This window comes from Daphnia carinata, chromosome 2 (genome assembly GCF_022539665.2).
Source record: "Daphnia carinata strain CSIRO-1 chromosome 2, CSIRO_AGI_Dcar_HiC_V3, whole genome shotgun sequence".
Classification (NCBI taxonomy): Eukaryota; Metazoa; Arthropoda; class Branchiopoda; order Diplostraca; family Daphniidae; genus Daphnia; species Daphnia carinata.
The window spans coordinates 1,348,042-1,371,661 of record NC_081332.1 but is presented as its reverse complement, the minus strand read 5'-3'; the positions used below and the strand labels follow the sequence as shown (position 1 = coordinate 1,371,661).

The following is a 23,620-nucleotide window of genomic DNA, read 5'->3' as shown; positions in this document are numbered from 1 at the left end:
ATACGTTGATTCAATCACTGAGGCATACAAATGGCCACTTTACATATCAATTCCTCTGTTAAGACATGGATTTTGCAGAAACCGTCTGTCGACTGCGTCAACTAATATCGTAGCGAACAGTATAAATTTTAATGATAAAACCACTAGCTATCTTCAAGAAAAAGCTAGCATAACATTAGAATTAATATGATTAGAATATTGCATTAGACTGACGTAAGATGAATAGAAACTCAAACACCATATTCATGTCTGGTCCATTGCCAAGCTGATTGTTCTACATCAATTCTTCAGTATTTATTACTGCTGGATGTCGACAGTGATTGACACGACCACGACGCAGATAAATAATCGACATCCATTCGCTGAAGAAGACCAAGAGAGAAAGGATGCCTCCTATGCCCAGCACGAAAAATGCACTTGCAAAATCAAAGAGCGCCAACGGTTTCTTTTTTGGTTGCAACACCTGACGGGCATTGCATTTATCAGCCTCTACGACGTATTTCTTCCTGAAGAACGAAAACAGACCGCTTTCACGCATCAGCTGCAACCTGTCCAATAAAAATAAGGTAACTTCTTGCAATGCTATGTTATGCTGGAATAGCCACAACTGTTTATCGATGATGGAGCGGTAACGGAAATCTTTAGTTATGCCGAAACTGAGTAGTTCAGAGTAATCGACGGGTTTGCCGGTAGTCAAAAGACACTTTCCACCTGATTTCAACATGACCGTGCGAACGATGATATCACCGATAGTTTTAGACTGAGTTCAAAATGCAATGTTGAAAATTATTACCATAATAGTGAAATGGAAAACTAACCTCAAGGTAAGCGCAGCAACCCGTAAGCAAATGACCTGACATTTGACGAGGTAGTAGCAGAATTAAATCTCCAGGATTTTGTCTCAACGAATTACCAAGTTTTCCCATCACTCCCGAAGTAGCATTCTATCAAACGATTGAAACGTAAGAATTAAAGATTTGATTCTTATAAAGGTGCGTTATACCAGCATATTCTGTGCAAATGGACTTCCTCTTGCTACGGTGATCCGCATTGTTTTGCTGTTTGCCATGTCCTCGTAAGTATTGATTACTGGGTCGTATTTCGGAGCGGTAATATTTGAGATTAATGTCCCGCTGAAGCCGTAGCCAAGAACGACGGCCATCAAGCACCAAGATCCCGCTATCAAACGCAAAGACAGCCGACTGCTTGGCAAACGTCCACCTATTTTGTTTTACGCCAATTAGACATTTATGTTAACATTCAATGCCATTTTTTTTTATTAAATCTTACCTTGGCCGAGGAGAATAAGAAATCCATACATGGCCAACTCCGCTGAAATACCAGCAGTTGTTTTGTTCTTATAATGTTCTATCGATCCTTTCTTTACCACAAACGTCATTGCCAAAATAACGGCAATAAAAGAAACGCCAATTGAGAGCCACACCTGTTATACGTCATTCATAGGAGATTCCATTTTTTTAAGTAATGGAACTTATAGAACTTACCATCTTTTGAAAAGGTTTCACCGACGCTAAGATATCTTCCTCGACTTTAGGAAATGGTTGCGTAAACGCAAATTGCGTCACGGTAACGGGTGTGGTAAAATCCATAATGCCAAGAAGATCAACCCTGGGAGTCATCAAACGAGAAATCATATCAACTTCCTAATAGAAGAATGCAAATTTTTTTACACATCCCTCCGCTTTTCAATTCATCAAAGTTGTGCATACTTTTCTGATCAAATAGTCGATCAGAGTGGAATCGAGAGATCCGTGTGTTTTCACGGCGTTGGCTGGCACTTCAACAAATGAATAGCTATGAATAAAACGCAAATGTTCAAGTGTTTTCATGGCATTCGAACGAAATGAGAAAACCAAATATTTTGAAAGAGTTAAACTCACGTGAAATTTAAGGAAGTTGACAGCCAATCCATAATGTCCTTGTACAGGCCAGCATACTGAATAATGCTCGAATTATGCACGTCCTTTACAAACGTAAAAATCGGTGGTTCCTGTAAAAAAACAAAACAAAAAGTATTCTCTAATGGCCACTATGAAAAAAAGGTGTAGGTATAACAATTTACTTACGTAATAGGCTGATACTTTCAAATGAACGCCAGTCATGGGTTTTATCAGAGACTTAGCAGTTGGGACGGCCAAAACGAGACCAAGGACGACAACTGTACTAAACGACATTATCGTGATGAATTTTCCAAAAAAAAAGTCTGACCTCAAGAGTCAGTCCATGGTTTTTATAGGTGGTAAAAACAGCGCTCTTACGTCAGACCAATTTCCAAGGGTAGGTCAAAAGCTATGGCCGAGAGATCTAGAGCAGAAAATTATTTCTCTTTAATATCCGATTACGTGTTATAATCCTACTGTCTAGACTCTACACAAACAGGAAAATAAAAGCCAAAAACTAGTATTCAAACATACATTAGTATTAACATTTTATTTGGGCCAACTTTTACTGTCATTTCAGGTCACTGCCCATCACTGCTCTGAATACGCTTATTGCTAGAAAAAGGTTCCTAACTACATCGGTGGAGCAATTTTATGGGTGACTGGACACGTTTACACATTCATCGGCAACCAACAACGAACTATTAACTTTGTTTTTCAGAACCCACTAACACGCCGATCCGGATGTTTTCGTGACACATCACTGTTACGTTTTTATGACCCTTTTTACGTTCGTTCCAGTGAACAATCACGTGCATAATCAAGGTACACATATTCGGCCATAAAGAAACAAGTTTACCAATTCAAATCTTATACGTACGCGGCAATTTTGCTGTAGATGGGTCTTCAGTTTCCGAACCGTTGTCATTGAATTAATCGCCTATCCTTCTTGATTTCTTGACCTTGTGCATTACTTGCAGATGCTATGGGTCTAGAAAGCAAAACTCATTAGCCTTGTTTTACATCAAAAGGATTTTAGAACAGTTTCATACTCATCCCCTGCCTGTCTTGGAAGTTCTTCAATTTTCAGGCTTCAGGCACACTATGGCAGTAAATAGTTTACTTCGCCAGGCATTAGGTGTGGGTAAGCAAAACGTCCGTGATGCAAATCGACGTATTGTTTACTCGCAATTTTAAAATATATGTTCTAATGCAATTAGATTGAATTAGTTTGCTCAGGTGGCTATTATATTTTACGCTCACAACTATCGATAGCATTTTGCCAGGCTAATGGCGCACAATGAACTACGTATAAATTGCGGTCTTCCATCCATGGTTGCCTGATTTAATTATACAATAATAATTAAAATAATCTTTGCAATAATTTTTTAATTACTTTGATTTTTGGCTAAAAGTTAGGTCATTATTATCATCCCTATGATTTATTGCTGTTCATTTGACTGAAAAAAAAATTAGAAACTCCTGTCATATTTGAATCAGTTGAATCAAAATTAGCTGTCCTCAACTCCTCACTCCTCATTGTATACTTGTGATTCAACTTTTTATTAAACCATTAAAAATAAAAAGAGGGATGCATAATTCTATAATTTGTTGCTTTTATTTGAAACTCCTCTGGAACCATTCATTGCAATATTCCTAATCAAGAAAAAAAGAAAATTGTGTCGCTGATTTCGATTGTCCATTGCCAAAGTCCATGTCGTAATTGCCATAATTGTTTTAATCTTTCTTGACGGTGGCCTTGGCAAGTTTCCTGTTCTTGTTCTTCAAGAACTGTTGCAAAGATGCGAAGGCGGAACTGATATCAATGTTGGTATTTTCGTTGCTGTTGGAGTTGAAATTAAAATTGCTGGGGCCAGAACCATGGCGTGATCGAAGGCTTTTGGAATCATCCATAACTTTTTCGAGGATTGGCTTGTCAGTTCCATCATCAGCAATAACTTTTTTTTCAGTTTTCTTGGCAGTCTTTGCTGATTTCGCGAGAAGATTAGCTGTAATGATATTCCAAAAGCAAGAATCGTCGTCATCGTCGCTATCACACGGATCTTGGTCTGAGTCCTGGCTCATGTTGGCAAGCAGTTCAGAAATAAGTGAGCTGAAGAGAAAATTGTAGTTTTCGTTATCATTCTCGTTGATGTTGATGTTAGTCTGTGACGATGGACGATGCATCATCGTTCTTTGAGACATCATTTTAGTAACTGGAAGCTTACTAGCATCAATAGTCGATGCCATGCAAACTGCTAGTACAATGATAGCTGAGGATGCCTTTAAAATTAATATAAAATTACTCATATTTTGTTTTGGACATTGCAGTTAACTTTTAAATAATTTGATAGTTACCGTAAAATGCATGTTGTTCGCTAAAGTTGTGGGATGTGGGTTGCTAGATGAGGAAGATGGATCTGCTGAAATTACACTGCATTGTCAAACGCTTTTATACTACAACTGTTGCCATTGTTCCTTGGCAAAGAACATAGAAGTTTTAGCAACCAACGAGCTTCATTCGTTTACATTACCTTTAATCAAAATCAAGTTTCTGCATTTGCTCACCTCATTAATTGGCCAGAGTTCCAATTACTTGTCCCATACGTCCATGAAGGGCTGCTGGTGGCAGACGAAATTGCATTCGACTAACCTTGGATTAGTTAGGATGATATATAATTGTGTTCCTTGGAGCTCTATTATTGTCTTTAGTCTATTTCCCTACTTTGATTAGCTGCTCAAAATGGGTATGTTTTCTTCCCCAATTAACCTGTCATCAATTCTGAACAGGTTTGACTTGTCTAAATCGTGAGTATGAAGGTCCTATTTGAACACGAGATATTGATAGAAGAAAACCAATTGAACTAATGAATTAAAACTCATAAACACGACAAAGTTCATCGCAAAACAACTAAAGGACAGCCACGAACGTTGGATCCCAGGTAAACTCCGTAACTTTTCCTGTAAGTAAGCAAAGTATAAAAAGACACAGAAAATCATCAGAAGTCATCAGTTTCCAAGCTTCGTTCTCAAAGCATCAGCTCTCCTTTCATTCAAACGAATCAATATGAAGATCTTTGTAAGTAAAACTTCACTAATGCCTTTGGTTTCCAGTTTATACACACTGCTTAAATAATCGTTAAATGAAAATGATGTTTTCCTTTAAAATACCCAACAGGTCGTTCTTTCTGCTCTCGTCTTGGCCGTTTGCGTTGTGAATAGCCAATGCAAACCGACAGGCAACACTAACATCAATCAAAATAGCAACGAAAACTCCAACTTCGATTTTCTGTCCAGTTTTCTCAGCTCGTGGATTCAACAAAGAAAAGCCAATGCCGCGGCCAAAGCAGTTACTAGCCGAGCTAGTGTTGAGTCCCCGGTTGCCGTAACCACTGCCAAGCCAGTAGCTGCCGATGTTCAAGAAGACAATCAGCAGGTCGCTGATGAAATCGAAACACCTGCCGATGATAGCGTGGCTGAAGTTGCTTCCATGGATGAATCTGCCCCACGATCTGAGCTTCAACAAGACGAGCCCCAACAAGACGAGCCCCAACAAGACGAACTTCAACAAGACGTGCTTCAACAAGAACTTCAACAAGACGAGCTTCAACAAGACGAGACCCAACAAGACGATTTGGCTTCTCAGTTCAAATTCATCCAAACGATGATGACGAAAGATCTTTAGATTTTCTTAGCCCACTAACAAAATACGACCACGATGAACGGACTAGTTTTGGTAAAAACTTTTTAACGAATCAGTAAGATCGCAGGATATGGGAAATTCACTTTTGTCCTTGTAATGGCAGAGGTTTAATGAATAAATGAATGTCTATTAGCAAACATACAGTTTATTTTTATTCTACAAGTATAAAAACTAATTAGAATTTTCCTCCGTTTCAAGAGGTGTCATTCCCAACGTTGAAAACAAGGCGAAATGAAGAAGTTGAGACTATCACATTTTATGTTAATCAAAACTGCACAAAAGCAATTAAAAGTTCTTCTTGCTAATTGTTTTTATAATAGAACTTGTGGTCAAGGGTTTTAAAGAAACGTAGAAACTCCTCCATCATGTGAGGGCTGGGTCCGGTTATGTGATGTTGCATGGTGCATGTTATTGTGATTACCATTTAAACTGAAAGGTTGTGATTCTGTATCAGCAGTGGGATGACTTCGAAAAGAACGACGGCATGACGTGGTAACCTCTCGGAATTTCACCAAGATGACATTTGTCGACTGACAAATGCGACACGGACGACATCGGACAGCCGAAATGTCTCCAGATGATTTTCCTCTGCTCGAATCAAATAAGATATTGTCTTCCAATCTGGCCCCGCAATGAAAACATTCATCCGGCTGATAGGAACTGCTAAAAATGAAATTTGTTAAATTACTTGACATTCACAATAATAAAAACAAAATTGTTAGTTACCTCATGGTGCTGGTGAAATGGGAGGATAAATCAGTTCTATTCATCATGTCGATTTCGATGTCAGTTAGAGAAGAAGACTGCTTTTGACCCATTGTTTCTTTGTTGTTGGCTGGAAGAAGAGTGTGATACATTCTGAAAAATGACGTAGTATTTAAATCAAACTTAGCATCCCTTAGTATCCCCATCCCATTAATGGGTTTGCTAGGAAGTCCGGTCGTGATAATGATGGTAGTCCCTAAGGTGAATCTGCTTATTAATCCTTGAATTAATGAGATTCCAAGAAACATTTAGATATTACCAGATGACACTGATGATCAGCGTTAAGAGTGGCTACTGCATATGCTTTCCTAGAATTCGATGACGTAATACTTACTAGAATGATTTCAAGGACCTTCGGCAGTTTCACCAATCCTGCAAATAATGTAAACTGGACAACGGATTTTAGAAAAATCTTTGTTGACGCACATCAACACCACTTTGATGAACTGGAAACATATAACATCGACATTGATATGCAAATTCCCTTTTTATTGCCTCTCCACCAGAACACAAACGATTATCGATCAATAAAGTACCCATCCTGAAATCGTAGCCACTTATTTACTAGATTATCTTGCAAGCCTTCGCCAAGAGTTTTACTATCCTACAACCGTATTTCTGAAATGAAATGCCGTATCAGCTATAGTTTTTGCAATGAAGAACATGTTTGTTTATCCTACCTTAGCTAAATCCACGGCATTCATGTCAATTTGGTCCATAGATTCGTCACCAGATCTCTCGAGCAGAACTTTTACAATAAATAATGAGAAAAAAGATAATTAAGATGCTGTCAGCCAGCATAACTAAAGTGTTACCTTCATCATTGATTTCAGCGTTGCGTATCAACTTACACGCTGTAGCAGCAGCTCTGACCGCGGCGCATCCAAATTTCTGCTCAAATGAACGAAATTATGGAATATTAATCGTAGTAACCATTAATGAATTCAAATAATTCGACGAATAAATTGAAAAGACAAATGAAATTTCAACACACCTTAATTATAAACGCTATCAACGCGTTTTCATCGACGTCAGTCAAATCGTTTCTATCGTTAACTGCCAGTTCGTTTTCTTGGTGACCGTATGCAATATTCGACGTAGCGGCAAAGATTGTTGGTAGCACGCAACCGAGAACAACCAAGACTAAAAATCTGAATGGAATACATTTACACTGAAGCGTTAATTTCTCTCTTTTAGATGCAATTTTTTAAAAAGCAATTCAATTATTTCGAAGCAAGAAGGAATTAGCAGACTTACCCACAAGCTGACTGCGAACGCATTTTGGAATTCTGATGAGAAGCGACGAGATGTAGCCGATGATTTTGCTTGTGTTACCGATGCGCTTTTATATCCCTACAAATTGACGACGATTGGCCATATGGTACGTGAAATTCTAGGAAATAAAAAAGATCCAATTAATTTTTGTGTTTAAACAGTTTCTGAAAACACGTACAGATTTTCCGCGTGTAACGAGTCCAAATAGTAATCACGAATGGCTATGAAAGCTAGTAGCATAGACACACACTATCCAATGACACTATGTACATAATACGAGAATTGGCTATTTGAGTTCCAAATGAGTATTAGCACTGTCGAACATAAGGTGTATCTCGATAGTTCAGGCTACACACGAATATTAAGTACGCATGTTAAACTAACACAGCTGGTTCGAAATTTCGTCAAAACATATTTACCTGGCCTTGTAATAAAATTATCGAGTAATTTTATGCCTAGTGTGTCTGAGGCTAAGATAACACAAAGAAAAAACGAAATTTTTAAACAAAAACGATGCGTCTAAAACCATAGGGAATGGGTCGCAATGTGCAACCGTCAGACTGAGATAACGTAAACAAACTCTCAGTTAAATAGCTCAGACTAAAACTGGAACGGAATTTTTCACTCAAATCAAAAAGTTTACAATGTTTTTTTAAAAGATTAATGTATAGCTAATATTCACGCAGATAAATGGGATTAAATAGAAACAAATCCGAACTCTAAAAATTTACGAAAGGTTAAAATAAATGTTACGAAGTGATGATTCAAGCCATTCAGCTAGAAACCCGTTGGCAATAAAAGCCAGAATGCCACAGATGAACACAAAAGAATCGATGGCCGCTCTGTCACTGGTGTTGTTCAATACACAAGAGATATTCATATCAATTCAGTCAATAAAGATTTTTCAAAAATCACTCACATATTTTGAGAGGACTGAAAATGTCGGGATACATTTCTCCTGTTGTAGAATTGGTCAACGTTGAATTGCTAGAATACAATTCACAGTCGGCAATCAAACCCTGGTAGCCATCAATACTCCAAGAGTACAATCCTATTACCGTGGCACCAATTAAAGAAGCGAATACCGCCATGCCCATGACAATTTGGCTTGATTTCAATCTAATAATTTAATTTAAAAATTGTAGTTAGACTTTAGATTCTTCAATTCAAAAGAAAAGAATAGAACGGACTTTTTGCTGGCCAATAGAACTGCAAAAGCGACAAGGTAGATCCCCCCCCTCCAAATGCCTGAGGCGATATCGTCTGGAACCCAATTGGAATAAATCGCCAACGCTGATACCTGCTTCACATTGCGAGTAAATAGGGTCATCGATATAGTTGACCTCGTACTTGAGATTAACAACAACGGAAAATTGCCTGCAAGCTAAATGCCAAAAGACCCACAAATGTGTCGGCTGCAGCTAGAACTTTTTCCATGGTTTAAATTGATTAAAATAATGACGAAATTGAAACGGAAACAATTTGGTCTGTGAAAAGGTATCACGTAGCAAGATGCTAAGGGGCAGGGGAAACAATGCAACGCTTTGGGCTAGGTAGGCGGATGAGCCCGTAAGAATTGATTGGGTCCCTGTCGATGAGGGAAGGCTCCATACATTACGCTTATTTATACAAGCACAAATTGTTATTTGGAGGTGAGTTGTAAGTCTACGATCTAAATATCGGAAATAGATAACCGGTGACTCGTGAATTGTTGTAACTCAAAGGGATTCTATGACGCAAAAACATACCCCGAAAATCCCTCAAAATCTATACTGTTAAAACGTGGGCCTCATAACACGTTATCATTTGTTACTAACCCCCTTACAGTCTAATGTCCAAACTCCATAGCCAAATAACTATGGAATTGTAGCTATGATTCAATGATGATGTTTAAATTGGCACTGAGGAGACATATCCACGCATTAACCACAGATAACTACGCAATCACAATTTTTCTTTTTTCAGCATACAATTTCAAACAGTTTCGGTTTTATTCTTACCGTGTTTGCGCCTTTATACTTCCTACAGTAGTGGTTTATAGCTTCTAATTAAAAACTCAAGCAAAATAGAAAAGAACAAAAATCAAGAGCCTGTTTAGTTTTAAGATTCACCACTGCTTGAACTGGAAAGAAAGAGGGCTTTTTGGTAACAAATTAAATCTAAAACGTAAAATATCACTATGGAATATTAAATACCTAATGATTATCAGATCATTTTCGAAATACACAGGGAATTATGATCAGAGATGGGGAGATGTTGAAAATTTGAATGAAACATAAAGTCACTTACATCAAGAATATGGATTCCTGCCACTGGTTAAGATTGCATTCAAGATGAGAATCCACGGTAGTCATGATTCATCACACACAGCCTGAAACAGGTGAGCTTCATTTTCATCTGAAGTATTAGACAGAAACGATGATGATTCTAGGAATTAAATGGCATTATTGGTAGAGAATTTTGTGACAAAAGCAAGGTTCATGTCCTTTAAATGAAGAAGTAAACTCATCAAGAAGAAAACAGCTCATGGGATGGCCACAAAAATGAGATTTAAAAAAAGGAAAACCTATAGAACTTACCCTTGCTGAAAACCGTTTCAGTTTCATCGTGAATAAAATGCACGGTTTAGCACGATCGAATAAAAAGCATGGTTTCCGAGTTCTTTTCCCTTAAACAAATCATGTTTTCTGTTGAGTCATCTTCAATTAAGCTCCACATTATACACTTAAGTATTCTTTTTAAATACTATTGTTCAATAAAACGTCTTTAAATTTCATCTAATCCACCTAAGAGATTAAATGAAATGAATTTTTTTTATTACCTCTATTTTACATTTCACATCAGAGAACGGCCACTATAAGTGGTACCATCTATCGTTAACCTTCGACCTATTCAGTGCCATCTGTCGACTGAAATGTCAGGCCAAAACGGAAGTGGTTGAATGTCCAAAAAAACATCCTTTTTAGCTTTTCCGCTTTTGGTTTGAACACGAATAAATTCCATCCATCAATGACAATTATTTTTCTACTGACTTTCTGTTTGATTATTGATTTGGTCATTTCTAATGTTATTGATTATCAATGAAAACAATGGTCGTCGATTAGCAGTGTCCGTCTTGAAATTCCAACCATTTTTTATTCAAATTTAACCACCCCAGCATGTAGCTGCCCAAAGGACGCAGGTCCATTTGGTTGCCGAACATCCAAATTTCTGAAATTAAAAGCCATACAGCTTATAATTTTTAATAAAGAAAAATGTTTTTTGTTTTCTATTACCTCAATCATCTCACGGACTTGATTCGTGTCAATTTTATCCACGCCCTCTTCTTTAGCTATTTCCAGCATTACTTTTATAACGAATTATTATAAGAATGAGGAAATTCAGATCCTGTTAACGAGTTGAGCTTTTCTTACACTTTTCAATGGTTCCATCGTGTGCTAATTTATCATATACGCATGCTGCTACCTTTGTTACATCGCTACCGTATGCCTGTTGAAATTTAAGGAATTATCAACATCACTCGTACTACGAACAGTCTAAACGTAAAAAAAAAAATTTAAGTCTCCATCCATTAATTAAATTCAAGCTAATCCATTAATAAGTGTCAAATCTGCAAGACAAATGACAAAGATTCGCTCATATATTACTTGACATTCACATAATAAAACAAGATTTTTAGTTACCTCATGGTGCCGGTGAAATAGAAGGATAAATCAGTTCTGTTCATCATGTCGATCACAATGTCAGTTAGTTCGGAAGACCGTTTCGGGCCCATTGTTTCTTCGCTATTGACTAAAAGAAGAGTGTGATGCAATCTGAAAAAAAGCGTGGTATTTAAAGCAGCATTAGTATCCCTTCCAACCCATTAACAGGTTTTCTAGGATGTCCGGTCGTGAAAATGATGGTAATCCCTAAGGTGAAACTGCGTATTAATCCTTGAATTAAAGAGATTCCAGGAAACATTTAGATATTACCTGACGACGATGATGATCAGCGTGAAGAGTGGCTACTGCACAAGCTTTCCTAGAATTCGACAACGTCATACTAACTAGAGTGGTTTCAAAGATTTTTGGCAGATCCACCAATCCTGCAAATAACATAAACTGGACAATGGATGTTTAAAACAATCTTTGCTAACGCACATCAACATCACTGTGATGAACTGATAATATCTAAAATCGACATTGATGTGTAAATTTCCTTTTTTATTGTCTCTCCACCAGAAAGCAAACAATTATCGATCAATAGTGTACCCATTTTGAAATCCTAGCCAGTTATTTACCGGGGACCAGCTTGCAAGCAAACGCGAAGGCTTTCATTACCGGACAACCGTATTTCTGAGGTGAAATGTCGTATCGGTTATAGTTTTTGCAGTGAAGAACATGTTTATTTATACTACCTGAACTATTTCACGGACTTTATTCATGTCAATTTGATCCATGTCTTCGTCTCCAGATCTCTCCAACAGAACTTTTACAATAAATAATTGGGAAAAAGATAATTAAGATGATGTCAGTCACCATAACCAAAGTGTTACCTTCATCGTTGGTTTCACCGTCGCGTAACAACTTACACGCTACAGCAGCAGCCTTGGCAACTGGGCATCCATATCTCTGTTCAAGTTCAAGAAATTATGGAAAATTAATCACAGTAACGGTGAATTAATTCAAATAATTCGACGAAAAAACTGAAAAGATAAATGGAATTTCAACACACCGCAACTAACATGGCTACGGTTAAAGGGTTTTCATCAACATCGGTCGAATCGTTTCTATCGTTAACAGCCAGTTCATTTCCTTCGTGACCAAATGCAACATTCGACGGAGCGGCCAAGATTGTTGGTAGCACGCATCCGAAAACGATCAAGACTAAAAATCTGATTTGAACGTTGAACAAATTAACTTTTTTTTTTTCCGAGATAACGTTTATCACAGCAATTCAAACATTTTTGAGCGAACTTAAGTATTTGATGACTTACCCACATGTTGATGGCGAATACATTTTGGAATTCTGATGAGAACAGGAGAAGCGACGTGATGTAGCTGATGATTTGCTTGTCTTACCGATGCGCTTTTATATCCCTCCAAATCGACGATGATTGGCCACATGGGCCCTGAAAATCTAGAAAATAAAAAAGATCCAATTAATCTCTTTGTTTAAACAGTTTCTTTAAACACGCACAGATTTTCCGCGTGTAACGAGTCCAATTAGTAATCACAAAATGGGCATGAAAGCTAGTATCATAGACACACACTGTCCAATTACACTATTTACACAATACGAGAATTGGCTATTTGAGTTCCAAATTAGTATTGGCACAGCCGCACGTAATGCGTGTCTCACTAGTTCAGTCCACACACGAATATTAATTACGCACGTTAATTACACTAACAGTCCTTGTTCGAAATATCGTCGAAACATTTTTTTTACCTGGCCTTGTAATAAAAATTATCAAGTAATTAAATGCCTTATGTGTCTGAAGCTAAGATAACACAAAGATCCAAAGAAATTTTTAAACAAAAACTCTGCCTCTAAAACCATAGGGAATGTGTCGCAATGTGCAACCGTCAGACTCAGATGGTGTAAACAAACTCTCGGTTAATGGCTCAGATTAAAATTGGAACGGAAATTTTTCACTCGTATCAAATAGTTTACAATGCTTTTTTTAAAGATAAGGGTACAGTTCATATTCATGCAGATAAATGGGATTAAATAGAAACAAATCCGAACTCTAAAGATTTACGAAAAGTTAAAAGAAATTTTATGAAGTGATAGATGAAGCAGTTGCAGCTATAAAACCGTTGACGATAACAGCCAGAATGCCACAGATGATCATCAAAGAATCGATGGCCGCTCTGTCACCTAGGTTGGTCAATACACAAGAGATATTCATATCAATTCAGTCAATAAAGATTTTTCAAAAATCACTCACATATTTTGGGAGGACTGAAAATGTCGGGATACATTTCTCCTGCTGTAGAATTGGTCAACGTTGAATTGCTAGAATACAATTCACAGTCGGCAATCAAACCTTGGTAGCCATCAATACTCCAAGAGTACAATCCTATTAACGTGGCACCAATTAACGAAGCGAATATCGCCATGCCCATGACAATTTGGCTCGATTTCAATCTAATAATTTAATTTAAAATTGTAGTTAGACTTAAAGAATTTTCGATTAAAAAGAGAAGAATAGAACCGACGTTTTGCTGGCCAATAGAGCTGCAAAGGCGACAAGGTAGATTCCTCCCCAAATGCCTGAAGCGATATCATCTGGAATCCAATTGGAATAAATCGCCAACGCTGATACCTTTTCACATTGTGAGTAAAATAGGGTCATGGATATAGATGACCTCGTACTTGAGATTAACAACAACGAGAAATTACCTGCAAGCTAAATGCCAAAAGACCCACAAATGCGTCGGCTGCTGCTAGAATTTTTTCCATGGTTTAAATTGATTAAAATAACGACGAAATTGAACAGCAACAATTTGATTTGTGAAAAGGTATCACGTAGCAAGGTGCTAAGGGAGGAAAACAATACAACGATTTCGACCAGATAAGCTAATGAGCCCGTATCAATTGAATGCGTTCCTGTCGATGAGGGAAGGCTCCGTACATTACGCTTATATATACAAGGCTCAACTGTTATCTAGAGGTGAGTTGTAAGCATACAATCTAAATATTGGAAATAGATAACAGGTGACTCATAAACTGAAGCAACTCAAACGATGACGAAAAAACTACCAATGCCGCTCAAAATCTTTACTGTTTAAGTTTAGGTTTCACAATACGTAGCACATTTGTGATTCACCCCCTTACAGTCAAATGTTCAAATTCCATAGCCAAATAACTATGGAATTGTAGATATGACTCAGTGATGATGTTAAAGTTCACACGAGGAGACAGGTCCACGCATATACCACGGATAACTACGCAATTACTATTTTTCCTCTTTTAGCACACGATTTCAAACAGTTTCGGTTTTATGCTTCCTGTGTTTACCCTGTTCTACTTCCTACAATAGTGTTTATAGCTATTGATTACAATCTCAAGCAAAATAGAAAAGAACAAAATTTAAAAACCCATTTAGTTTTAAGATTCACCATTGCTTGAATTGGAAAATCAAAAGGCTTTTAGGTAACAATTTAAATTCTAAATCATAAAATATCACTATGGCATATATAGTACTTAAGGAATATAAGTCATTTCTGAAATTCACAAGAAATTTTATGAACAGATAGAAAGATAATGGAGACTTAAATGAACCAGTCACTTACGTCAAGATATGGATTTGTGCCAATGGTTAAGACTGCAGTCCAGAACAGAATCCATGGTAGTCATGATTCATCACACGCAGCCTGTACAGGTGATCTTCGTTTTCAACTGAAATATTAGAAAGAAATGATAATGCTTTTCTGAATTGAATGGCATTATTAGTACAGAGTTTTGTGACAAAAACCAGGTTCATGTGTTTTAAATTAAGAAGTAAACTCATCTAGAAGCTAACAGCTCATGGGGTGGCTACAAAAATGAGATAAAGAAAGGGAAAACCTATAGAACTTACCCTCACTGAAAACCATTTCAGTTTCATCGTGAATAAAATGCACGGTTTAGCACGATGGAATAACAAGCATGGTTTCCCAGTTCTTTTCCCTTAGTTAAATCACGTATTTTGTTGCCACCTTCAACTAAGCTCCATATGATGCATTTTAAGTACTATTGTTCAATAATACGTCTTTAAATTTCATCCAACACTTAAGACATTACATGAAATGGGACTTTTTGGTTTACCTCCATTTTACATTTCACATTATCGTAGAACGGCCACTGTTAGCGAAAGTGCCATCTATCATTTACGACCTCTCTTTGAAGTCAGTGCCATCTGTCGGCCAAAATTCGGGCAAAAAAAAGAAAGTGGTTGAATGTGCAAAAAAACATTATTTTTAGCTTTTCCCCTTCTTTTTTGAACAGGAGTAAAATCAATTCATCAGTAACAGTTAGTTTTCTACTGACTTTCCTCCTGTTTGATACTGCATTCACGCAAAGTAAAAACAATGTTTAAACCTCCGTCTCCGAACGAAACCTTTGGCTATAATTAGGTCCTCGGTCCCGTATAAATCAAAATGGATTTCGTAAGTAAGGAACACTTGCCAACGTAAATCGTCAATTTGCATAACTAATAATTGTATACATAACACGCTATTGATTTTGCAAATTCTCTTTTTATTGATTATCAATCAAAACATAATGATGTCGATTAGCAGCTTCCGTTTTGAAATTCCAACCAGTTATTATCTAAATTTAACGACCCCAGCATACGGCTCCCCAGAGCAGGCAGGTCCATTTGGTTGCCGAACATCCAAATTTCTGAAATTGGCCATACAGGTTATGGATTTTAAATAACGAAAATATTTTTTTGTTTTCTATTACCTCAATCATCTCACGGACTTGCTTCATGTCAATTTTATCCATGCCCTCTTCTTTAGCTATTTCCAGCATTACTTTTATAACGAATTATTATAAGAATGAGGAAATTCAGATCCTATTAACGAGTTGAGCTTAATTCTTACCCTTGTCAATGGTCTCTCCGTGGGCTAATCTATCACACACGCGTGCTGCTACCTTTGCAATATCGCTACCGTATGCCTGTCGAAATTTAAGGAATTATCAATGTCTACATATAAAAAAAAATTTTAACTCCCCATCCATTAACTAAATTCAAACTAATCAATTAATAACTGCCAAATTTGCAAGACAAAATGACAAAGATTTCAACGCACCTGAACCAACTTTGATGCGACTGCCAGGCTATCCCGATTTTCATTCCGATCGTTTCTGCCATTATTAAGCTCCAGCCCATTTTCTTCATGAACGGCTGCGGCAATCGACGGAGCGGCCAAGATGCTCGGCAATACGCAACCGAGAACGACCAGGGCTAAAAATCTGATTGGAATACATTTACACTGTGGTTTCAATTTTTCTCTTTCAGATACAATTTTTTAAAGAGCAATTCAATTATTTGGAGACAAAGAAGGAATTAGCAGACTTACCCACAAGTTGATTGCGAACGCATTTTGAATATCTGGTGAGAACAGGGGAAGCGACGAGATGTAGCTGATGATTTTGCATGTGTTACCGATGCGCTTTTATACCCCTCCACGTCGACGATAATTTCCCCAAATGGTTATGAGGGTCTAGCAAATAAAAGCGATCCAATAAATTTTTTTGTTTAAACAGGTTCTTTAAACATATGCAGACTGCAAATTCACACAGTAATTGCAAAAGGGCTATGAGAGCCAGGCAGTGATAGCAGATACTGTCTATTACAAATATTTACACTCGAGATTAGACTTTGGGACCTTTCACAAGTATTGGCACAACTAAATAGAATGCATGTCCTCATAGTAAATATTCGTGTCTGTGCTGAACACACACGAATATGAATTGCGCCCATTAAACCAACACAATTGTTCTAAATATCGTTTAAAAATATTCTACCTGACCATTGTTGCTTAAGGGTCGTATGCAAATAGAACTTGATAAATTTTGAATAGAGCTATAAAAACTACCAAGTAATTGAATGGCTCAGTAGGTCTAAAGATAAACAGAGATGAAAGGAATTTTTAAACATTAGCCATGTCTCTGAAAACAGTGAATGTAGCATGATTCACAAAAACATATACCAAGACAATGTAAACAAGCTCTTAGTCAAATGATTCAAGATAAAAACTGGAATGAAATATGTTTTTTGAATCAAATGTTTTGCTATACCTTTTTTTTATGAATTATGTACAGTTCTTCACCATGCAAATAAATGGATTGAATAGGAAACATATCCAACTACTTTAGATTTATGGTTGATTTAAACCAAATTTATCAGGTGATAGATGAAGCATGTGCAGCCATAAACCAATTAATAACTTATTGCTGTACCATATAGTACTAAATGAATGTCATCTCAAGGAAATCTTATTAACACAGACGAGAAAATGTTGAAGACCTGAATGAAAAGATAAAGCCACTTACATCAAGAATATGGATTCCTGCCACAGGTTAAAATTGCAGTCAACATCAGAAACCTGGTTAATTGTGATTCCCCACAACACAGCCTGTATAGGTGAGCTTCATTTTCACCTGAAATATTAAAAGGAAGTGATGGTTACTCTCTGGATTAACTGGTATTACTGGTTAAAAATTTTGTGATATTGCTGCTTAAAAATCAAAATTTGAACTCATCTAGAACCAAACAGCTCAAGGGGTTGCCACTAGAACGAGGATTCAGAAGGGGGAAAAAAATTAGGGCTTACCCATACTGGAAACGGTTCCAGTTTTATCAAAAATCAAATGCACGGTTTAGCATGATCGAATACGCATGCAAGCATGGTTTCCGATTTTTTTTTCCTTTAGTCAAATCAAATATTGTCTGTTGAGTCACCTTCAACTAAGCTCCATATTATATACATGAATTTCCTTTTAAGTACCATTTCTGACAAGAACGCCTTTAAATTTGATCTTAATCCTCGACTTCAATGAAATGGTTTTAAATTATTTTTTGTTTAGCTCCATTTCATCATCGAACATCGACTGCTGCAAGAAGTGGTGCCATCTATCATTAATCATCGACCACTATTAAAGCTCAGTGCCATCTATTGACTGAAATAGTCGGGCCAAAAAACGGAAGTGGTTAAATGTCCAAAAAACTCCTTTTTAGTTTTTCCTCTTCTTGTTTGAACACGAAATAAATTCAATCCATCAATGACAATTATTTTTCTACCGACTTTCCTCCTGTTTGATACTGCATTTTCGCAAAGTAAAAACAATATTTAAACCTCCATCTCCGAACGAAACCTTTGGCTATAATTAGGTCCTCGGTCCCGTATAAATCGAAATGGATTTTGTAAGTACGAAACAAAGTAAATCGCCAAGTTGCAGAACTAATAATTGTAAACATAACACACTATTGATTTTGCAAATTCTCTTTTTATTGATTATCAATCAAAACATAATGGTGTCGATTAGCAGCTTCCGTCTTGAAATTCCAACCAGTTGTTATTTAAATTTAACGACCCCAGCATACGGCTCCCCAGAGCAGGCAGGTCCATTTGGTTGCCGAACAGCCAAATTTCTGAAATTGGCCATACAGGTTATGGATTTTAAATAACGAAAATATTTTTTTGTTTTCTATTACCTCAATCATCTCACGGACTTGTTTCATGTCAATTTTATCCATGCCCTCTTCTTTAGCTATTTCCAGCATTACTTTTATAACGAATTATTATAAGAATGAGGAAATTCAGATCCTGTTAACGAGTTGAGCTTAATTCTTACCCTTGTCAATGGTCTCTCCGTAGGCTAATCTATCACACACGCGTGCTGCTACCTTTGCAATATCGCTACCGTATGCCTGTCGAAATTTAAGGAATTATCAATGTCTACACATAAAAAAAATTTTTAACTCCCCATCCATTAACTAAATTCAAACTAATCAATTAATAACTGCCAAATTTGCAAGACAAAATGACAAAGATTTCAACGCACCTGAACCAACTTTGATGCGACTGCCAGGCTATCCCGATTTTCATTCGGATCGTTTCTGCCATTATTAAGCTCCAGCCCATTTTCTTCATGACCGGCTGCGGCAATCGACGGAGCGGCCAAGATGCTCGGTAATACGCAACCGAGAACGACCAGGGCTAAAAATCTGATTGGAATACATTTACACTGTGGTTTCAATTTTTCTCTTTCAGATACAATTTTTTAAAGAGCAATTCAATTATTTGAAGACAAAGAAGGAATTAGCAGACTTACCCACAAGTTGACTGCGAACGCATTTTGAATATCTGGTGAGAACAGGGGAAGCGACGAGATGTAGCTGATGATTTTGCATGTGTTACCGATGCGCTTTTATACCCCTCCACGTCGACGATAATTTCCCCAAATGGTTATGAGGGTCTAGCAAATAAAAGCGATCCAATAAATTTTTTTGTTTAAACAGGTTCTTTAAACATATGCAGACTGCAAATTCACACAGTAATTGCAAAAGGGCTATGAGAGCCAGGCAGTGATAGCAGATACTGTCTATTACAAATATTTACACTCGAGATTAGACTTTGGGACCTTTCACAAGTATTGGCACAACTAAATAGAATGCATGTCCTCATAGTAAATATTCGTGTGTGTGCTGAACACACGCGAACATAATTAATTATAAGTGCGCCCATTAAACCAACACAAAATTGTTGTAAATATCGTTTAAAAATATTCTACCTGACCATTGTTGCTTAAGGGTCGTATGCAAATATAACTTGATAAATTTTGAATAGAGCTATAAAAACTACCAAGTAATTGAATGGCCCAGTAGGTCTAAAGATAAACAGAGATTAAAGGAATTTTTAAACATTAGCCATGTCTCTGAAAACAGTGAATGTAGCATGATTCACAAAAACATATACCAAGACAATGTAAACAAGCTCTTAGTCAAATGATTCAAGATAAAAACTGGAATGAAATATGTTTTTTGAATCAAATGTTTTGCTATACCTTTTTTTTATGAATTATGTACAGTTCTTCACCATGCAAATAAATGGATTGAATAGGAAACATATCCAACTACTTTAGATTTATGGTTGATTTAAACCAAATTTATCAGGTGATAGATGAAGCATGTGCAGCCATAAACCAATTAATAACTTATTGCTGTGCCATATAGTACTAAATGAATGTCATCTCAAGGAAATCTTATTAACACAGACGAGAAAATGTTGAAGACCTGAATGAAAAGATAAAGCCACTTACATCAAGAATATGGATTCCTGCCACAGGTTAAAATTGCAGTCAACATCAGAAACCTGGTTAATTGTGATTCCCCACAACACAGCCTGTATAGGTGAGCTTCATTTTCACCTGAAATATTAAAAGGAAGTGATGGTTACTCTCTGGATTAACTGGTATTACTGGTTAAAAATTTTGTGATATTGCTGCTTAAAAATCAAAATTTGAACTCATCTAGAACCAAACAGCTCAAGGGGTTGCCACTAGAACGAGGATTCAGAAGGGGGAAAAAAATTAGGGCTTACCCATACTGGAAACGGTTCCAGTTTTATCAAAAATCAAATGCACGGTTTAGCATGATCGAATACGCATGCAAGCATGGTTTCCGATTTTTTTTTCCTTTAGTCAAATCATATTGTCTGTTGAGTCACCTTCAACTAAGCTCCATATTATATACATGAATTTCCTTTTAAGTACCATTTCTGACAAGAACGCCTTTAAATTTGATCTTAATCCTCGACTTCAATGAAATGGTTTTAAATTATTTTTTGTTTAGCTCCATTTCATCATCGAACATCGACTGCTGCAAGAAGTGGTGCCATCTATCATTAATCATCGACCACTATTAAAGCCCAATGCCATCTATCGACTGAAATAGTCGGGCCAAAAAACGGAAGTGGTTAAATGTCCAAAAAACTCCTTTTTAGTTTTTCCTCTTCTTGTTTGAACACGAAATAAATTCAATCCATCAATGACAATTATTTTTCTACCGACTTTCCTCCTGTTTGATACTGCATTCACGCAAAGCAAAAAAAAAAAACAAATAGTTAAGCCTCCATCTGTGAACAAAACCTTTGGCTTTCGTTAGGTCCTTAATGAAAACAAAAAGTAATGAGAACCCAAACAGAATTAAATCTCCTTTGTCTTTTATTTCTCTTTTGAGTCAAGCAATCAACTCTTCGATTCGTTAAAAATAGGAAAGAGAAGAGTCTTTTTCACGTACGTCCTGTGCCTTTAGTACCAGTATACCTTGTTTCAATATTCAATTCTCCAATTAGCTGTGTCATTACCGACTTGGCCTTGAAAACATGTAGCATTTTCTCCCGTGCTTATCCCTACTTTCCTCGTCCATTAGAGCCAACCGGTCCGTCTACCTCTATCCGACGATTCACCTTCTCTGTACGTCTGACTCATTATGATGCCAAAAGCAATGTTGTACAGAGAGATACCTAATAGAATTTAGATAGCCACGCATTCAAAAATCTCAGGCATTCGTTTAAGAAAAATAAACGCGTACGGCTTGTAATGCACAATCATGGCCAACTTGAACCGCACTTGACGACGAGCCACCAATAGGCGATAGGTAAAGAAACGTTTAAATGTTGTTCCTTCTCCCTAAAGTGTCTAAAATGCAAATGACTATCTCTTGTGTCTAGCATATTTCTAAAAAAGCTGCACATGTGGCTGTAAGTGGAGACCTGGGCGGACAAGAGAGACGTTGTGTCTTCTCGGACGCCGTGAAGAATGGGCAAGAGATTGAGAATACCCATGGAGATGTTTAGTTGTAACCCCACCGAACCAAAGGTGGAATTTTTGGCGGCCGTCAACCGCTGCACGACCAGACCAAAAGAAAAACTATAGAACGCCGCCATTTCTTGTTCCTTGACTTGTATAATACGTATGAATCTTATAGCCTAAAGGATCAGCACGAAGAAGAATAAATCAGTAAAGACCAAAGCGGGCAGGAAATAGCTCTTGTGTGCAATAAACTTCTGGAAAAAAAAAAAAAAATCCCGCAGTGAAGAGAAAGATGGCTAAGCAGCATCCTTATATGTTTTTACCGTTAGTACATACCTCTTATGGCATAAAAAAAAAAAAAAAATAATGTGTTTCAGAGGCATCGAGAAGAAAAACAAAAGCAATTTGAAATATCGCGGGCTCGTGCTGGATTCTATAAGCTGGCGCATTATCTAAGTCTATTCTTTAAGTGCTGCCCATGAAAACTGATTGCATTAATATGCCGGATCTAATAGCATTTAAATTCCTAGCCGAAATCTTGAAAAGACTATTCGTTTTTTCAGACGACAAAAGAAATTCGAATGTCGAATCAAATAATTCGGGAAATTCCGACGATGATGGATGCCATCTTTGACGGACTTCAAAATCCAAACAAGTTTCAATTTTTAATGCGCGATTGACTCAAATGCATCAGATTGTTTTTTCTCCTGTTAATGGAGTTTCTCGAGTACCGATACGGACGTTCGTCTCCCGCCGACCTACGCAATCACGTCTGTTGAACTTGTGTGCACGTCCTCTTTTATTTTTTCTGTCTGTCTTCTCTATTGTGATAATCATCCAACAGGTTTCCTCCTTCTTCGTTTAAAAACATTTCATTTTGTAGGTTCTCCGGCGCCGTCCTTAAAAAAAATCAAGCGCATTTGCGGATCATCAATTCAAGAATTTTTCTTTTTTACAGACACAAAATTTTCGGTTTGCCAGACAGTGTCTATCTGTTTAAAAAAAAAAAATACTAACGTTCTGCGTGATACACAATTGCTCTTATGCGCGTAGCAGGAAATAGAAGAAGAGGTCGTAAATTGCGCCATTTATTTAGCGAAAAAAAAAAAAAAAATGAAACGAACTAAAATTTCTTTCTACCTGACTAGAGATCTCTAAACATTGTAAATGATCTGCCATCATTTTTTATATTTTAGAAAAAAGAAAAGCTGTTAAGCTCATTTTCGAAAGAGCGTCGCTTCTATCCCGTCATAAACAAAGTGTAGTTTGTTAACAAACATAATTCAAGTTCTTCGCTTCGTTTACACCACTTGCTTTCGGGCCATTTTCGCCAGTCTTTTTTAAAATAAAAAAGAGATGGACAATGCGAAGATTATGCCAACCTTGTGGGGCCTTTCGTAACGTCACGGTGCGCGTTTTGTATATCTACGCGTGTAGAGATGAAACTTAACTGACCTCCCATTTTGGCAAGGCTGTACTAACGATCGCCACAAGGCCAAGATCCTTGATAATGGTTTCAAAAAAATGTGAAACACCTGCGAAAATGGCGGCGAGACGATTTTTTAAAAAGAAAATGCGCGTTGATTTGAATGTCGCAATAACTTTCGCTGAAATGCAATTGATTCGAGAAATATTTTTCGTGATGGTGGACCTGGGGGTTCCTAAAAATAAAACATTCGAAATA

The 23,620-nt window shown here is 37.0% G+C and overlaps 8 protein-coding genes across 8 annotated transcripts; 1 reads left to right on the top strand and 7 right to left on the bottom strand.

Annotated features, from left to right (window-relative positions):
• Window positions 1-259: 259 nt before the first annotated feature.
• Window positions 260-3,158, bottom strand: LOC130686147 (glutamate receptor ionotropic, delta-1-like). The gene is made up of 11 exons (XM_059497632.1): window positions 2,954-3,158; window positions 2,782-2,892; window positions 2,088-2,325; window positions 1,902-2,011; window positions 1,731-1,815; window positions 1,506-1,664; window positions 1,291-1,444; window positions 1,004-1,221; window positions 819-944; window positions 609-760; window positions 260-548 (listed from the first exon to the last, which is right to left on the bottom strand). The coding sequence occupies exons 3-11, from the start codon at window positions 2,193-2,195 to the stop codon at window positions 275-277; spliced, it is 1,386 nt and encodes a 461-aa protein (XP_059353615.1). The 5' UTR covers window positions 2,196-2,325; window positions 2,782-2,892; window positions 2,954-3,158; the 3' UTR covers window positions 260-274.
• A 338-nt stretch (window positions 3,159-3,496) lies between these two features.
• On the bottom strand, window positions 3,497-4,384 carry LOC130685958 (uncharacterized). Its single transcript, XM_057509266.2, has 2 exons — window positions 4,260-4,384; window positions 3,497-4,184 (listed from the first exon to the last, which is right to left on the bottom strand). Exons 1-2 carry the CDS (start codon window positions 4,269-4,271, stop codon window positions 3,639-3,641), a joined length of 558 nt encoding a protein of 185 aa, XP_057365249.1. The 5' UTR covers window positions 4,272-4,384; the 3' UTR covers window positions 3,497-3,638.
• A 490-nt stretch (window positions 4,385-4,874) lies between these two features.
• Window positions 4,875-5,741, top strand: LOC130685961 (probable basic-leucine zipper transcription factor R). Its single transcript, XM_057509269.2, has 2 exons — window positions 4,875-4,980; window positions 5,080-5,741. The coding sequence occupies exons 1-2, from the start codon at window positions 4,969-4,971 to the stop codon at window positions 5,584-5,586; spliced, it is 519 nt and encodes a 172-aa protein (XP_057365252.1). The 5' UTR covers window positions 4,875-4,968; the 3' UTR covers window positions 5,587-5,741.
• A 1,096-nt stretch (window positions 5,742-6,837) lies between these two features.
• On the bottom strand, window positions 6,838-7,751 carry LOC130685969 (uncharacterized). Its single transcript, XM_057509277.2, has 5 exons — window positions 7,627-7,751; window positions 7,364-7,520; window positions 7,185-7,260; window positions 7,050-7,117; window positions 6,838-6,987 (listed from the first exon to the last, which is right to left on the bottom strand). Exons 1-5 carry the CDS (start codon window positions 7,647-7,649, stop codon window positions 6,934-6,936), a joined length of 378 nt encoding a protein of 125 aa, XP_057365260.1. The 5' UTR covers window positions 7,650-7,751; the 3' UTR covers window positions 6,838-6,933.
• Window positions 7,752-7,987: 236 nt separating this feature from the next.
• On the bottom strand, window positions 7,988-15,444 carry LOC130685964 (uncharacterized). Its single transcript, XM_059494117.1, has 6 exons — window positions 15,212-15,444; window positions 14,032-15,030; window positions 13,848-13,954; window positions 8,564-8,763; window positions 8,064-8,114; window positions 7,988-7,992 (listed from the first exon to the last, which is right to left on the bottom strand). Exons 2-6 carry the CDS (start codon window positions 14,089-14,091, stop codon window positions 7,988-7,990), a joined length of 423 nt encoding a protein of 140 aa, XP_059350100.1. The 5' UTR covers window positions 14,092-15,030; window positions 15,212-15,444.
• On the bottom strand, window positions 11,829-13,346 carry LOC130685968 (uncharacterized). The gene is made up of 6 exons (XM_057509276.2): window positions 13,075-13,346; window positions 12,623-12,765; window positions 12,361-12,520; window positions 12,182-12,257; window positions 12,044-12,114; window positions 11,829-11,981 (listed from the first exon to the last, which is right to left on the bottom strand). Exons 2-6 carry the CDS (start codon window positions 12,643-12,645, stop codon window positions 11,919-11,921), a joined length of 393 nt encoding a protein of 130 aa, XP_057365259.1. The 5' UTR covers window positions 12,646-12,765; window positions 13,075-13,346; the 3' UTR covers window positions 11,829-11,918.
• Window positions 15,445-15,849: 405 nt separating the features above from the next.
• LOC130685966 (uncharacterized) lies at window positions 15,850-16,835 on the bottom strand. Its single transcript, XM_057509274.2, has 5 exons — window positions 16,698-16,835; window positions 16,428-16,590; window positions 16,218-16,293; window positions 16,078-16,148; window positions 15,850-16,014 (listed from the first exon to the last, which is right to left on the bottom strand). The coding sequence occupies exons 1-5, from the start codon at window positions 16,718-16,720 to the stop codon at window positions 15,949-15,951; spliced, it is 399 nt and encodes a 132-aa protein (XP_057365257.1). The 5' UTR covers window positions 16,721-16,835; the 3' UTR covers window positions 15,850-15,948.
• A 1,772-nt stretch (window positions 16,836-18,607) lies between these two features.
• Window positions 18,608-19,593, bottom strand: LOC130685965 (uncharacterized). The gene is made up of 5 exons (XM_057509273.2): window positions 19,456-19,593; window positions 19,186-19,348; window positions 18,976-19,051; window positions 18,836-18,906; window positions 18,608-18,772 (listed from the first exon to the last, which is right to left on the bottom strand). Exons 1-5 carry the CDS (start codon window positions 19,476-19,478, stop codon window positions 18,707-18,709), a joined length of 399 nt encoding a protein of 132 aa, XP_057365256.1. The 5' UTR covers window positions 19,479-19,593; the 3' UTR covers window positions 18,608-18,706.
• Window positions 19,594-23,620: the final 4,027 nt, after the last annotated feature.

What these genes read in the sequence shown, in the direction of transcription:
- LOC130685968 (XM_057509276.2), bottom strand. Translation starts at nt 12,645, where the DNA reads ATGTATTCGCCATCAACATGTGG. An exon ending in TATTCGCCATCAACATGTGG is followed by an intron (nt 12,521 to 12,622) that starts GTAAGTCATCAA and finishes CGTTCAAATCAG; the next exon opens with ATTTTTAGTCTTGATCGTTT. An exon ending in CGGTGAAACCAACGATGAAG is followed by an intron (nt 12,115 to 12,181) that starts GTAACACTTTGG and finishes TTATTGTAAAAG; the next exon opens with TTCTGTTGGAGAGATCTGGA.
- LOC130685964 (XM_059494117.1), bottom strand. Translation starts at nt 14,091, where the DNA reads ATGGAAAAAATTCTAGCAGCAGCCGACGCATTTGTGGGTCTTTTGGCA. An exon ending in GCTCTATTGGCCAGCAAAAC is followed by an intron (nt 8,764 to 13,847) that starts GTCGGTTCTATT and finishes TTAAATTATTAG; the next exon opens with ATTGAAATCAAGCCAAATTG. An exon ending in TTTCAGTCCTCTCAAAATAT is followed by an intron (nt 8,115 to 8,563) that starts GTGAGTGATTTT and finishes GTGTTATCTTAG; the next exon opens with CCTCAGACACACTAGGCATA.
- LOC130686147 (XM_059497632.1), bottom strand. Translation starts at nt 2,195, where the DNA reads ATGTCGTTTAGTACAGTTGTCGTCCTTGGTCTCGTTTTGGCCGTCCCA. An exon ending in TGAAACCTTTTCAAAAGATG is followed by an intron (nt 1,445 to 1,505) that starts GTAAGTTCTATA and finishes GACGTATAACAG; the next exon opens with GTGTGGCTCTCAATTGGCGT. An exon ending in CGCTCCATCATCGATAAACA is followed by an intron (nt 549 to 608) that starts GTTGTGGCTATT and finishes TTTATTGGACAG; the next exon opens with GTTGCAGCTGATGCGTGAAA.
- LOC130685966 (XM_057509274.2), bottom strand. Translation starts at nt 16,720, where the DNA reads ATGCGTTCGCAATCAACTTGTGG. An exon ending in CGGAGAGACCATTGACAAGG is followed by an intron (nt 16,149 to 16,217) that starts GTAAGAATTAAG and finishes TCGTTATAAAAG; the next exon opens with TAATGCTGGAAATAGCTAAA. An exon ending in AAGTCCGTGAGATGATTGAG is followed by an intron (nt 16,015 to 16,077) that starts GTAATAGAAAAC and finishes GGCCAATTTCAG; the next exon opens with AAATTTGGATGTTCGGCAAC.
- LOC130685969 (XM_057509277.2), bottom strand. Translation starts at nt 7,649, where the DNA reads ATGCGTTCGCAGTCAGCTTGTGG. An exon ending in CGTTCGCAGTCAGCTTGTGG is followed by an intron (nt 7,521 to 7,626) that starts GTAAGTCTGCTA and finishes TATTCCATTCAG; the next exon opens with ATTTTTAGTCTTGGTTGTTC. An exon ending in TGATAGCGTTTATAATTAAG is followed by an intron (nt 7,261 to 7,363) that starts GTGTGTTGAAAT and finishes TCATTTGAGCAG; the next exon opens with AAATTTGGATGCGCCGCGGT.
- LOC130685965 (XM_057509273.2), bottom strand. Translation starts at nt 19,478, where the DNA reads ATGCGTTCGCAGTCAACTTGTGG. An exon ending in CGTTCGCAGTCAACTTGTGG is followed by an intron (nt 19,349 to 19,455) that starts GTAAGTCTGCTA and finishes TATTCCAATCAG; the next exon opens with ATTTTTAGCCCTGGTCGTTC. An exon ending in AAGTCCGTGAGATGATTGAG is followed by an intron (nt 18,773 to 18,835) that starts GTAATAGAAAAC and finishes GGCCAATTTCAG; the next exon opens with AAATTTGGCTGTTCGGCAAC.